At 46.1% G+C, this 14485-nt stretch overlaps 1 protein-coding gene across 1 annotated transcript in view; it reads left to right on the top strand.

Moving 5' to 3' along the window:
• The window catches only part of LOC130123817 (collagen alpha-1(XI) chain-like), a 116841-nt gene that overhangs the window by 41015 nt on the left and 61341 nt on the right, over positions 1-14485 (top strand). Inside the window, exons 9-23 of the mRNA XM_056293117.1 lie at positions 1240-1305; positions 2120-2161; positions 2510-2572; positions 5146-5220; positions 6337-6420; positions 7302-7358; positions 8303-8356; positions 8794-8847; positions 9752-9805; positions 10077-10130; positions 10968-11021; positions 11129-11173; positions 12123-12176; positions 12278-12322; positions 13994-14047. Of these exons, the coding sequence (XP_056149092.1) occupies positions 1240-1305; positions 2120-2161; positions 2510-2572; positions 5146-5220; positions 6337-6420; positions 7302-7358; positions 8303-8356; positions 8794-8847; positions 9752-9805; positions 10077-10130; positions 10968-11021; positions 11129-11173; positions 12123-12176; positions 12278-12322; positions 13994-14047 (855 nt within the window). The remainder of the gene's footprint in view (positions 1-1239; positions 1306-2119; positions 2162-2509; positions 2573-5145; positions 5221-6336; positions 6421-7301; positions 7359-8302; positions 8357-8793; positions 8848-9751; positions 9806-10076; positions 10131-10967; positions 11022-11128; positions 11174-12122; positions 12177-12277; positions 12323-13993; positions 14048-14485) is intronic.

Below are 14485 nucleotides of genomic sequence, written 5' to 3'. Positions count from 1 at the left end.
ACTGAAATATGGGCGTCCGGGTGGCGTGGCGGTCTATTCCGTTGCCTGCCAACACAGAGATCGCCAGTTCGAATCCGTGGTCTACCTCCGGCTTGGTCGGGTGTCCCTACAGAAACAATTGGCCGTGTCTGCGGGTGGGAAGCCGGATGTGGGTATGTGTCCTGATCGCTGCACTAGCGCCTCCTCTGGTCGGCCAGGGCACCTGTTCGGGGGGGGGGGGGAGACAGCGTGATCCTCCCACACGCTACATCCCCCTAGTGAAAGTCCTCACTGTCGGGTGAAAAGAAGCGGCGGGCAACTCCACATGTATCAGAGAAGACGTGTGGTAGTCTGCAGCCCTCCCCGGATCGGTAGGGGGGGGGAGCAAAACCAGGACGGCTCGGAAAAGTGGGTCAATTGGCCAAGTAAAATTCGTAGAAAAACTGGGAGAAAAAAAGAAAACTGAACTATCTGATGAGTCGTCTCTTTTGTTTTGGTCAACGTCCCATCCTGCGTTCATCTCCTGAGGTTGAGTCTCAGAGTCAGGAAGTGACTTCAGTCATTCACCCACAATCAGTCCGTCTGGATGTGGGTCTAGACCTGGCTGCTTTGGGTTCATCTGCCCCATTTCTGGTATTAGACTCTACTGGAAGCTAACGTGTAGGTCTCATAGGCCCTGTCCAGCAAGATGACTTTTTCAAAAGGGCTCGCTCCCTCCATCCGGCTGCACGGTATAATCCAGTGGTTTGTGGAGCTGCTGCTGTAGGTGGTTTGTGTGAATTCCTCCCTCGTGAAGTCACTGTATAGTTAGTATCAGGTAACGACCCTTGCATTTATACACAGTTGGGGTCTCTCATTTTTTTTCAGTCCCCAGTTAGCTAAATAAGTAGGAGTCTGACTCAAACTTAAATTATAGCTTTTCACAAAATGATTTTTTTGGTTAACTTTTTTTTTCATAGTGGGCAGTAAAAAAAAAAAATCATCTGAAAAACCTTTTAGCCCCTTTTTAAGTAATCCTCATAGTGCTATGTAGTCAGCATTCTCCTGAGGTTTTTTTTTATTGGTTTTGTTGGTTTATTATGTAACCTCCGTACAAGAGATGACACCCATTTCTGCTCTCGGGGCATCTGTTGCTCATTGGTCTCGCTTTTTCCCCACTCGTAAGAGTTTTTAGCATTTTTTATTTTATTTTTCTATTTTTTTAAGAACCCATGACCCGTCATTGTGTAATAGCTCAGCTGCTACCTCTGCTGTCCATAGGTGGGTGGAGGTCAGAGTTACATGGGAGAAAAAGGAGAGAAAGGTGAACCCGCTGTCATCGAACCAGTAAGTGCCATATCTCACCGTGGTTTTGCACCCCTGACACGCCAACATCCTGTGCATAGGACATTGTTATTACATTTTTATTACATATTAGTGTGCACAGTATGCATTGCATGCATCTATCTATCTATCTTGCATATATCTGTCTATCTATCGATCTATCCATCCATCCATGCATTCATCCATCCATCATCTATCCATCCATCCACTCTTCATGTCTTTCTTATGTACCCTTTATGGCTGTTTTCCAACTGACCAGTCACCACCAAGGCAAAAAACGGCAGCTGCAAATCCGACCGCAGACAGCCTTTTTTGTGGGGGTGTATCCTGAGTCGTGTTTATTTTATCTGAGACCTCTCTAACCAGCAGTTTAGCAGTACCTGTTCCCGACATGCGAACACCGAGAGGCATGTGATGTGGCGCACAAACAACTGGTGTGGATGGGAAAACCTCCCCTAATGTGGCTTCTTAAAGATGTAGTCATCCCATACGGCTTACAGATACAAGATAAACATTTGCTAAAATAGCAACTGCAATTAACTCCTGTCTTCCCATGCCATCTGTGCAACCTCAGCCTGCCGTCAAGGTCTTTGACCACACACACTCACTCACACACACATCATAGCGCTATAGTACATCACTTTAGTTGAAGTTTTGTTAACTTTAGGTTGGAGCTATAAGTAAACTCCCGAACCTCAAACCCGACTTCTCCGCTCTTTGGACTACCAAGGATTTTTTTTTTTCATCCTCCAGCGCCTGTCCTGTGGATTTACAGCCTTCCCTAAATGCTACTGTATCCACTTTTTCCCTTTTTCAGGGGATGCTTATAGAAGGACCCCAAGGAGCCCCTGGCCAAGCAGTGAGTATCACATTCTCCCAGACTCTTGCCTGCCTTGCACACATGGAGAACAGCTAAAGAGGGAAAAATGTCTTTATGGAAAGAGCGTCAGCCCTGATCGCCAGTGAAGCTTGAATTGAGAGAGACAGTGAGAGTTGTGTGTGCGTGCGTGCATGTGTGTGTGTATGTCTGCATGTGTGTGTGTGTGTGTGGTTATGTGTTTGTGTGTGTCTACAGTAAGTCGATGGCTTCTCGTGTGCCTCTGTGAGTGAGAACCAGTTGATAGGTTGAATGTGGTGGGAACAGTGCTTGGCTGTGGTTTGGAATATTATTGGATAAGTGTATGTGTGTCTGTGTGTGTGTTTTCAGGGTCTCCCCGGTACCCCAGGCTTGCAGGGTTCCCCAGGTCCTCTAGGAGATCCTGGTGAGAGGGTAAGTAGGAATTGGCCTCATTTCCGAGCCAGCTCCAGATGTTTGGGAGAAGCTCTGTCACCCTCGCGATATGCATCATGATTATTATTTACATGCTACTTTCATTACACCATGAAGAGCAAGTTGTACCTTTCATCAGCATGAAAAGAAATAATATTTTTTAAAAAAGCACAATTGCATAAGGCACAGCCAAATAATGGCCCAATTGAGTGTGTAGCATTAAAGCACCCTCGGAGTAATAGCTCTCAGACTTTGCGGGCAGTAATTGATACAAAATGTTCAAAAATACAAACTTTATGCTCATGAACTATCCATCCATCTTGCTTTTTAGAATTAGAGGAGTCAGCATATACGGCGAAACAGTGCTGGGTAGCTGTGCAGCGGCGCCTCATGCCACAGAGTGAATAATACAATTGGACAGAGCTCGCTACTGCAGCAGTAGGGGGGATTAGCCAGGGAATGATGTGGGGAAACTGTCCTAATATATCCCAGTGAAAAGTCTCTAACAAACAGTTGTGTTGGCATCTCCCCGGGCATGCTTGGGAGCGTCAAGGAAATTGCTGAAAAAAATAATAATAATTAAAAAAAAAAAATGGCAGCGCCTAAACTTTCTCAAGCCTCTTTCCCTTACACTGCGGGATTCCTCTCATTTGCTTGATTGATTGGATGACATGGAATAAACGCTCATCCCCCCTGGATCCCCCTCGCCTGTTTTTCCAAAATGCGGTTACCCCCACCACCACCACCGTCCGGCACACATACAAACTGCCCACCTCCTCCCTCATCTCACTTATCGCTCATCTATTCTGTCTCCCGAGCTAGCTTGCGAGGTTTAACCCTTCCAGCGCCGGCAAGAAAGCCACCCGGGCCCTGAGACAAAAGCCTCATTGTTTCGGCGGGCCAACACAATCGCTAAATATTTGGGCGGCTCACGGTCCCCCCCCCCCCCCCCCCCCGCTATTTCCTACATTTCCTCCCATGAGAAATGCCCTTTCCGGGGACTGAGAGAATGATTAAAAGTGAAGCGCCGCTGTTGTCTTGCGGTTTTCCTCCGCCCAGACCGATCGTTTGATCAGCACATTTCTCACATGGACACCCCTCCCCCACCCGCCTCACCTACGCCTCCACTTTCCCTGGCATTGCGGGAGTGCCATGAGCACTTGGTGGCGCTCTGCGTAGCTCTAGCGGAGCGATGGACGGGAGCGCTGGCTGCCTCTGGGGAAACGGCAGTAGGCAAACATATGGCAACAATTTGGGCCGGGAGTCTGCGACTGCGGCACGTGACGGGCCTGCTAAAGAGACTCCCGTTTAGGACACATCTTTAAGATAGCTCATTTTATTTTTTCCTTCGCCAGCTAAGCGGTGGCATCATTTTATTATCAGTGTCCCCCTAAAGGGTGGATATCTATCCTCCATGTAAAAGGCCATGCAGGGATATGAAGCCATTTTGCTTAATAGCATAATGCTTTTTATAAACTCGGCTCTGCGCTTATCTGCAAAAATAAAGATAAAATTCCCAGACTAATTCAATGCAACAAAGAAAAAAAAACGCACAATTAGTTGTTGCAGTGCTTTGTTTTCATAGTTCTGGGGTTTAGTGAGGTTTCCTGGATAATGACGGTGGCCGGCATCGGTGGGTGTCGGGCCAAGCAGGATAAACATCGGCGCACTCTGGTTCATATCAATGCTATGGGCCCTGCCGGCTGGCTCGGTGATGAAGGCTCGTACGGAAAAAAAAAACGCAAACGCTCATCACAGATTGAACCTGCAATCTCATTTTGCCAATTATCTGCTCTGAAAAAAGGACCGTCATATCGGTCCAATTACCTCTTTGGAATAAGCCACAACAACGCGGACTCACGCACAGTGTCTTCCTCTGTGGAAATTCTGTGTGTTTGAGGAAAACAGGAATAAAACAACAATTTTCCCTTCAAGAGCAAAAAGCAGGGGAAAAAAAAATCAAACATCCATTGTGCTCTTTACTTGTTTGCACTTTGTTGCCAATTGGGACCTGAAATGGGTGGGGGGCTTCCTCTCTGAGGCGGGTGTCGCTGTGTTCTCATAAGCTTTTCATTATTCTGTGTTTGCACTGCGCCTTTCCTTTTTGCAGATGATGCCGAGAAACACAGTTAAACTATTATGCTACAGCACACAGAAGAAAAAACAGAGGACTCACGCCACAGCCACAGCCACTGTATCATGGTTATCTGTTCTAGCAAAGACTGTCATTACTATTAGATTTGATAAATACATAAATAAATATAAATATAGCATATATAATGTAGATATATTAAAAATTTATATAAATATAAATAACATATCATAAATCGACCAGGCCCCGCAGAAGCAGCTGATGAGATGAGATGAAGATTTATTGTAAACGGAAAAAACAAATATATATATATACATATACATACATACATATAACATGTAGGTAATTTTTCTGATTGTAGGTTAAAAAGAAACTCTTTTGCTTGTGATCATGAAAAAGACGTTGGCATTATCTTTTTGCTGGCCGAAGAGAAAAGAGGACAATAAAAGAAGAAACTCTCCCTCTCTTTCCCGTTTCCCAGGGTCCTCCAGGGCGTCCCGGTCTTCCAGGTACAGACGGTGTTCCTGGTCCTCCAGGTACCGTTCTGATGCTGCCAGTAAGTTCTGCTGCCACTCACTCGCCCACTGGGCTCTCTCTGTCTGTCTGTCTGTCTGTCTGTCTGTCTGTCTGTCTGTCTGTCTGTCTCTTTCTCGCTCTGTCTGTCTCTCTCTCTGTCTGTCTGTCCCTCTGTCTGTCTCTCTCTCTGTCTGTCTGTCCCTCTGTCTGTCTATCTCTCTGTCTCTCAACTCAAATCAATGCTCTCTTGTCTCTCTCTCTGTCTCTCTGTCTGTTTGTCTCTCCGTCTGTCTGTCTCTGTCGCTCTGTCTGACTCGCTCTCTGTTAGTCTGTCTCTGTCTCTTTCTCGCTCTGTCTCTCTCTCTGTCTCTCTCTTTCTGTCTGTCTGTCTATCTCGCTCTGTCTGTCTGTCTGTCTTGCTCTGTCTCTCTCTGTCTGTCTGTCTGTCTTTCTCGCTCTGTCTGTCTGTCTCTCTCTTTCTGTCTGTCTGTCTTTCTCGCTCTGTCTCTCTCTCTCTCTGTTTGTCTGTCTGTCTCTTTCTGTCTGTCTGTCTGTCTCTCTCTCTGTTTGTCTGTCTGTCTCTTTTCGTCTCTCTGTCTGTCTGTCTGTCTGTCTGTCTCTCTCGCTCTGTGTCTGTCTACCTCGCTCTGTCTGTCTCTCTCTATCTGTCTCTCTCGCTCTGTCTGTCTGTCTGTCTGTCTCTCTGGTGCACATACCTCTCATCTCGGCTGCCAGTCGCTGGCCCATGAACTCATTTCGTTCAGCAAGTTTACATCATAGCAGCAGAAGGCCAAAGTTTCTCCACCTTATTTGCTTTGAGTCACAAATCACTTGCCTTTTAAATGTCAGCCAGTGCAATGGAGTGGAACCAGTGACTGAGGTTCTGAAAGGCCCGGTGTGTGTGTCACCGAGCCTTTCACACACACACACTCACTTCAAGGGGCACGGATCCTCTTAAATGTGCTAGTCAATGTGTGTGAATCCGAGTTCACTCGCCCTTGCCGTCTGCGTGGCACAGTGACAGGTGTGGCGGCGGAAAGCGAGGCGATTAACACACTCTGCGGCGAGGAGGAGCTGTTCAGTGTCCTGGTCTGTAAACAAAGACGACTCAATCCGTTTTCATGTGTTTGTTTTCCTCCTCTGCTGCGGCCCACAGTTCCGTGCGGGAGGAGAGGCACACAAGGGACCTGTGGTTTCAGCCCAGGAAGCCCAGGCTCAGGCTATCCTGTCGCAGGCTAGGGTACGTATCCATGGCAACAGTTGTCCGTAGTGTGCCCTGCTTGGTCCAGAAAATGTTTCTCTCTGGTGTGTGTGTGTGTGTGTGTGTTTTTTTTAACTTCTTTTCTCTGCAGAGTTGTTGACTTATGGGGCATCTTTCCAAAGCACGGGGTACCAATTTGCTGAAATGCACACACAATTTCATCCACACAATAGTAAACTCAGAGGAAGCTGCACGTTCGGACCAACGGCCAAATCCCCCCACAAGCACGCCTGTAATCCTCGGCCCCGAGGACAACACTACGCCGGCTCCATTTAAGACTTAAAAAAGAAATTTAAGGAATCTCTACCCCGCAGTAAAACGAGCTGAATCGGTAGTTAGTGAGTCCCACTCATCATATTTAAGTGTTACGCCCAGCGGCACGGAGCCTGTGATCTAGTTATACACCCCCCCCACACACACACACACACACACACTTTACAAGTGTCGGCTGTCTAGTATATAGGGCCACGGCGGATGTTCCCGCCCACTCAGGGGTCTCGGTAACCATGGAACTGTTGAAAAAAAAAACAGGATGCACGCTATGTGGCTTTAAGCAAGGTGTGTCCGAGAACACATGGCGAACATTACACGTCGCACAAACGCCGAGCGTTCACAAGACCCCGCGGGGCCGGAGGGCTGCCACGGCAGGTGCCAGCTAACGTAGCGCACTTGTCTGCTGTGAATGTTACCCCGGCCTTTCCCAGGGTTCCTTATGGGCAGGAGATGGAGATTAAAATAGAAGTAAATAAAAGAAGCATTGTTAATCCTGAATCCCGACAGGTTTACACACAGCATGAGTGCTGACACAAAGCTTATTTATTGTTTAAGTAAGTGTGTGTTGCCTTCTCTCTTGTCCACAGCTAGCCATGAGGGGCCCTCCAGGGCCAATGGGCCTGACGGGAAGATCAGGACCTGTGGTGAGTAGCTGTTACACACTCTCACCTGTTCATTCACACACACTCACGTGCACACACACACACACATTCCCCTCTCTCTTGCTCTCTCTCACACACATACGCACAAGCACATATACACACAGACCCCCCCCCTCCCACACACACATACACATACACACACCCACCCCTCTCTCTCTCTCGCTCTCACACAGACACACACACACACCCCTCTCTCTCTCTCTCTCGCTCGCTATCTCTCTCACACATACACACAAGCACATACACACACAGACCCCCCACACACACACACATATACAAACACACATAAACACACACACCCCTATGCATGTACAATGGTGTGTGCACACACGTGGGTGGATGCAAACACATGAATATACAAGGACATACGCTATGTACATAGGGATTCTGCTTGAATGGACATACCCCCCCCCACACGCACACACACACACACACACACACACACTCACGGTAACACACAGAAAACAAGCCAGACGTACGCAGACACAACCGACCTCTACTTTTTAGGCGAGCTGATTTCAGCCTAATGCTCTATATGTTGTGCGCAAGCCGTTGTTAAAAGCAGATGTTGCTGCACAGACAGAGCTGCTTATGACACACTGTCTCACAAACGCAGGAGGGTTGATGTCACGCTGAACCTTGTTCTTTTGGCAGGTGTGTTTTTGCTCCTCTCCCATAACAAATCAGTACTACACTACACAATATCCTGCACTGCTGGCGAACTTGAGGGAAACCATGTGCATGTGACTCGGCTCTGGGTGGTCCCATTGTCCCAAATTTACATTCCAAAGTTTAATGTCTGTCAGGATTTGTCTTTGGATTTGTGTTGGATACGAGTCCAAACTGGTTCCCGAAGCCAAATGGTGACAAACAAATATTCGGCTTTGGTGAAGCTAGATATTCACCCGTTGTTTCTTCCCTTGCAGGGAGGTCCTGGTAATGCTGGACTTAAAGGTGACAGTGGTGACTCTGGACCACAGGTGAGCTGGACAGCTTTCATTTTACACGAAGAACCCAGATTCATGGCAACTGAATTACAACTGATTAAAATATGTCAGCCATCTTCTGGCCTACTCTACACACACGCACACGCACACACACAATCATGCATGCACACGTGCACGCATGCACACACAAAATCAGACTGCTATAAAAGATTCCCTCCTACTGGTGCCCACAGTAACAAAGGCAAAGGGTTAACAAACTCAAATTTCTGACTTCTATTTAAGTTGCACCACATTTCTTTACTGTGATATATACTTTTGAATATAAGAAAGTATTATTTTCTCTCAGAAAGTTTGAGCTTGTTGACTTTGTGTTCGCTTTCAAATTTGAACACAGGACAAATGATAACAAGATACTGCTATTATGAGAACAATCTTTGGAGAATTCAAATAACCATGTATTCTCTCTGCAGGGACCAAGAGGTCTTCAAGGTGGTACCGGTCCCCCGGGCAAAGCAGGAAAGAGGGTAAGGGCAAATTTCACCAGCCAGGAAGTGTTGAGGTATGCTCCTACTCTCTGAATCCCCCCCCCCCAACCTTACTACTGTCCATATCCCACCACCATCCTATCACATGGTACCCTAACCAAGGTTCATAACAGAGAAGTGCCGCACAAGTCAAGCTATTACTGAATTAAGTCATTAGCTGTCAATCATCACTGTAACAAGTCATCACTACAAGTCATCACTGACATGACTGTTCTTAGCCTTTACCTGATCCACAGTGACAATGATCGCAACATCTGAGGAAGCTCAGATCTCTAGATTGCCAGCATTAAAAGAAGTCAAGAGCCAGTCAGTGCCATGGGATGATGGAAGTCTGCACCCAGTCATCTGCCACTCTTCCGTGGCCCAGTGGTTAGCGATGTCACCTCACAGCAAGAAGATCCTGGGTTTGAACCCCAAGGTTGTCCAACCTTGGGGGTCATCCCAGGTTGTCCTCTTTGTGGAGTTCACATGTACTCCCCGTGTCTGCGGTGGGTTTTCTCCGGGTACTCCGGTTTCCCCCACCATCAAAAAGACATGCGTGTTAGGGTTAATACTCCTGTCTGTGCCCCTGATTGAGGCATGGCAAGACGAACTGGAGTTTGTCCCTTGGCGCTGCACGGTGGCGGCTGCCCACTGCTCCTAGCTACACAGCTAGGATGGGTTAAATGCAGGCATGAATTTCCCCATGGGGATTAATATAAGTAGTAGTAGGTATTACTACTACTAGTAGTAATATCCCTCTCTCCATCGCACATAAATTCACAAAGTCATGTTTAATCAAATCCCAACCAGTTTCATCAGCGGTAGCAGCTTTACCGTGATCGTTCTCCGTCTCTTAACGTGACCTTGATATGTCCTGATGAGGTCTTTGTGTGTTCTGCAGGGTCGCAATGGAGCCGATGGTGCACGAGGAATGCCTGGTGAGGCGGGAACCAAGGTACAAATGAACCCATCACACCATCGCCATCACAACTTTTATCACTGTTATCCCTCGTTGCAAATAGATATTTACTGTTTAAGCTCATTGATGATTAATCACACAAAGGATGCTAGGTAATTTCCGTCTTTGCTTTACAAATACTGACACTTTTCATTTGCTAGATTTTCCACAGTGTAAAGATTTTAATAATGAACTTAGGATCTATGTATAGCATGGTGGAGACCAGATGGATTGTAAGTGAAACTGACCTCCTGTCATTATGTTCTAGGGTGACCGTGGTTTCGATGGCCTCCCTGGTCTTCCTGGAGAGAAGGGACATAGAGTAAGTAAGGCAGGCACAGATGTCTAGTACTGCAAATGACCTTCAGGAAAGGATGAAACTGGAGCAAGCTATCTATCTACAAAGAACCGATCAGTCCTCTGTTTCTTCTGTCAACATCTAAACACGGTCATTGATCAGAGTCTATGCTGCCTTGTGCCCTAGCCTTACTTAAAGCAGGATCTGGGCTGCTTGGTAGTTCAAAGGCCACCTCCCATCCATCTCATGTACTCTTCAGGATTCACAGCTTTGAATCAGGAACCAGTGCAACTCATTATAGCATGTGACCCAGTTACACTGGGCGGGTCCGACTGGAGAACCACTAGTCCTGAGTTTAGAGTTGGAGCCATTCAGGCCTATGCAAAGTGTAGGAACAGAGATGCCACAGTTCACAGAGATGGTATTTCTAGATGGGCCCTCATTGCTAATCCTATATGGAGTAATTACAGGGCACCCAGAGGCAGCAAGTGCCTATCGGCCTCTATAAATACTGGCAACAATATGGGCCCACGCCAAGGGTGGTGGCCATTATAAGATTAAAGGCATTTTTGTTGTGGTTCTCTTTTTTGACTGTGCATTTGATGTGTATTTTCATAGTTTGGTACATCTATATGGTGTTTTTGATCTTAAAAAACGTTTCAATTGCCATATTACAGATAGTGTGTAATTAGGGATCCGTTTCTCTAGCTGTTACAGAAATCATTCTCGTGACTTGCTGCTTCCGGGGCAGTCGTTCTGGCCAGTGGGCCACTCTCTGCCTCCATCTTTCCTCCATGTACTGTCATTTTCCTTTATAGCCATCATTGCTCACCCCTCTTTCTCTCTCTCTTCTCCCTCCAGGGAGAGCTGGGCCCCACAGGTCCTCCGGGGCCTCCAGGAGACGATGGCCAGAGAGTGAGTAGTGCCTCCCCCTTCGCCACACACCCATCTCATTCGTTGACCTCTCTCCCGTATCGCAACGCTTTCCCTCATAACCTCTCGTCTCTCCCTCGTAACTGCAGGGTGAAGATGGTGAGATCGGACAGAGGGGCGTCGCTGGCGAGAGCGTAAGCAACTTCACTGAGACCTTTTAATTTCAACTGATGCAGGTTATTTAAGCTAAGGCCCATGGAGCCTTGTGTCAAAGATAAGAGCATGTCGAAGACTGTCTCTAAACACAAATAGGTGTATACCTATGTGTGTGCGTGCGCACACACACACACACGTTTCCTCAACACAGCGGAGCACTTTGGTGGTATGTTGTATATAGGTCTGTGATAATGTTGAGATGTTATGTTGTTGTTTGTTGTTGGTATTGCAGTTATCTGATCGTTTGTCTGAGGATTACTATGTAGCACACAGTGAATTTCCAAAAAGGACTAATAAATATCTATCTCCAGATAATAGCATTTAATCAAGCAGAGAGCTCAACCTTAAGTTCTCCTTTCATCTTTAGTAATGGCATTCCTGCCTGCAAGACCCATCTCATTTGTAATTCACCCTTCGCAAGACAAAATTGGCGCGGATAATAGATCAGAAAACAGAGCTGCAGAAAGTGCTGTTCTGTCATAAGCCATGAGACACAGCAGCATTATCACCGTTTGGATTAAATGGACTGCAACGTTGCGTGAGAAACTGTTTTCTCCCCGCTATACCCAAAATGTCATTTCTCACTTAACCAAGTATTTGCATACCATCTCTTGATATATTTTCCATAAGATAAAAGAGGGGTGTAAATGCGTGGCATTAAGTGCATTACTGAAGAAGATAAAGAAAATATGCGGCACGACTCTGAAAGTTGCACTTGCAGTTACCACATTTTACCACATGAGGTCAATATTTTACACCCAATCCTATTTATTGATAGGGCGTATCAGTGCATTTCTGTTATATTAGGCCTGCGTCACCTTTTATTTATAAAAATTTAACTACAGACAAGTAATCATGAAGTATGTTTATATCAAATGAAGAATTTGAATTTTAGTTTGCCTAACTTTGCATCATCTTGCTACACAGGGCCCTAGGGGTCTGCTCGGCCCCAGAGGACCTCCAGGTCCTTCAGGACAGCGTGTATGTATCTTTTGTCTACTGCTGAACACTACCACTTCTTAAAATCTGCACTGTAGCTGTATAGATATATGATATTTACTGTCAGATTCTTACGCCTACAGGGTCTCCCTGGACTTGACGGCCAAGCTGGACCCAAAGGGAACATGGTGAGAATTTGCTTGGTTGAACATTTTAATTGGTTTCAAATGTTTATCCAGAGAAATTTAGAACAAGCTTTTGTCAACAATGAGCAACTGTCTTCTAGCACTTTTCCCACAACTACCCAAAGAATCAGTTTGTGTTGTTTTGTTTTGACCTGGGGCTGATCTCAGGTCAGTGACCTCAGCCACCCCAACCCTCTGTGTAACTTAACAGTGCAGGTCAAAGTTCAGTTGCCAATCAGAGATGGGAGATGACGGCAGAGTGGTCTGCTGTCCCGGTTAGCAGTTTCAGCCATAAACTGCCCTGCCGCTTTAAAAAAAAAAAATTATATATATATAATCAAGAAAAGCCCTCCTGACCTCTAGAAAAGGACAAAGGGGGAAAGCGTGTCTGTGCATTGTCCAGCCATGAGTTCAGCCCACCAAATGACTTTGGTGGGATGTTTGAATGAGGCTGATAGATCATTGGTCAAGACAGCTGAACAAGTCCAAACTTTCTCTGAAGTCACAAAGTCACCGAGCCAAAGAAACCAACAGCTGTTGAAGGGGAAGCTAAACAATAAACGATCAATTATGCTCAGTCTGACGTTTCTGTGAAAGCTTGCATTCATCTTGAAGCGGTTTTCTACCTACGCTATACAGAGATGACGGCTCACAAGGAGCCTCGAGGGTTTCGTGAGATTACAATACAGGAACACGAGGACACTTCAAGGATGAGTCCTATGTAAACTTTTTATATGTTAGAGGTTTTTGAGGGCCTCTGTAGAGATAATTTTAGTGGGAAGCGATCTAAAAAGTTACCTTTTGGCTTTGTAGTGATTTCAGAGAAATGCTCCATCAGCCATTAGTGTTTAAAAGTGTACATTTTGCAATCGAGGTCCCTATAACAGTCAGTGAAGAGCAACTTGAAGCCTTTGAATCAAGCATTTGTTTTGTGTTTGTTGTAACAGCTGTAGCAGATAGCTTCCCAGAGGGCTCGTCAGTTTTGTACGTGAATGACTTGTGACACGCGAAGTCTCAGCGGGGACACAAAGCAGCCCGCCATTCCATTTAGTCCCATTACTCTGAATCCACTTCCAGATGGCTCCATTGTCCCGCAGCATCTACCTGAAGAGAGCTGTGTTTCACAACCGAACTCAGATCTTAATCAAGATTTTTAGGTCTGTCTTGGAAAATACCGGGAACTGGACCGCTCTGTTCCATGAGTCATTGAGTTGAATTTCTCCCCATTTGAGTTTATTTTGCATACTTGAAATTGTCGCATTAGTCAGATGAAGCCAGTTCGTCCAGTCTATGTGGTGATCCATGCGAGCCACTTGATGCAGTGTATTTATGCTCTGACCTGGGAACAGTGCTTTTGGTGAGACCCATATACATTACCATACAAAGTAGAGCTTCAGAGCAACTATGGGTGCATTGGAGCGAATGACACAGCTTAGCCTGGTCTATCTTTATTGCCTGCCCACCAAAATCTTATACAACTCAAGTGTTAGACTGTTCAACCGACTATCTGTGAAAGGCTGTATGTGTAATTTAGTGTTTTGACAATGCTGTTTTTTTTCAGCAGTCACTGAAACAGGCTTGAGTAGAGTAGAACAAAATGGAATGTGTTAGGATGTATTTATTTAGTGTACATGATATCAACTGACTTCTTCTTCTGCTGTTGGTTCTGTGTAGGGCCCACAAGGAGAGCCAGGACCACCTGGACAACAGGGCATCTCTGGTCCACATGTATGTCGTCTCATTATTTATTACCTCTCTCTCTCTCTCTCTCGCTCTCTCTCTCTCTCTCTCTCTCTCTCTCTCTCTCTCTCTCTCTCTCTCTCTCTCTCTCTCTCTCTCTCTCTCTCTCTTTCTGCCTATCTGTCTCTCTATCGATCTATATCTATCTGTCTGTCTGTCTTTTCCTTGTTCTCTTTCTCTCTCTGCGTCGTTGTCTGTTTCTCTTGCTCTATCTATCGCTGTCTGGCTCTTTCTCCCACGGTTTATTTCTCACTTTCTTACAAACTGCCTCCTCCTTGTGTTCTCCCTCCACCACCCTCTCTCTTTCTTTTTTGCCCTCTTTCTCTCTGTCTTCTCACTCTCTTTTATTGTCTTCTCTCTCTCTTTTTGTTGTCTTCTCTCTCTTTGTTCTCTCTCTCTCGCTCTCTCTCTCTCTCTTTCTCCATC

The sequence above is a fragment of the Lampris incognitus genome, chromosome 14, assembly GCF_029633865.1.
Source record: "Lampris incognitus isolate fLamInc1 chromosome 14, fLamInc1.hap2, whole genome shotgun sequence".
Taxonomy (NCBI): domain Eukaryota; kingdom Metazoa; phylum Chordata; class Actinopteri; order Lampriformes; family Lampridae; genus Lampris; species Lampris incognitus.
Note: the sequence above shows the minus strand (reverse complement) of the source record. Positions and strands in the feature narration are given on the sequence as shown.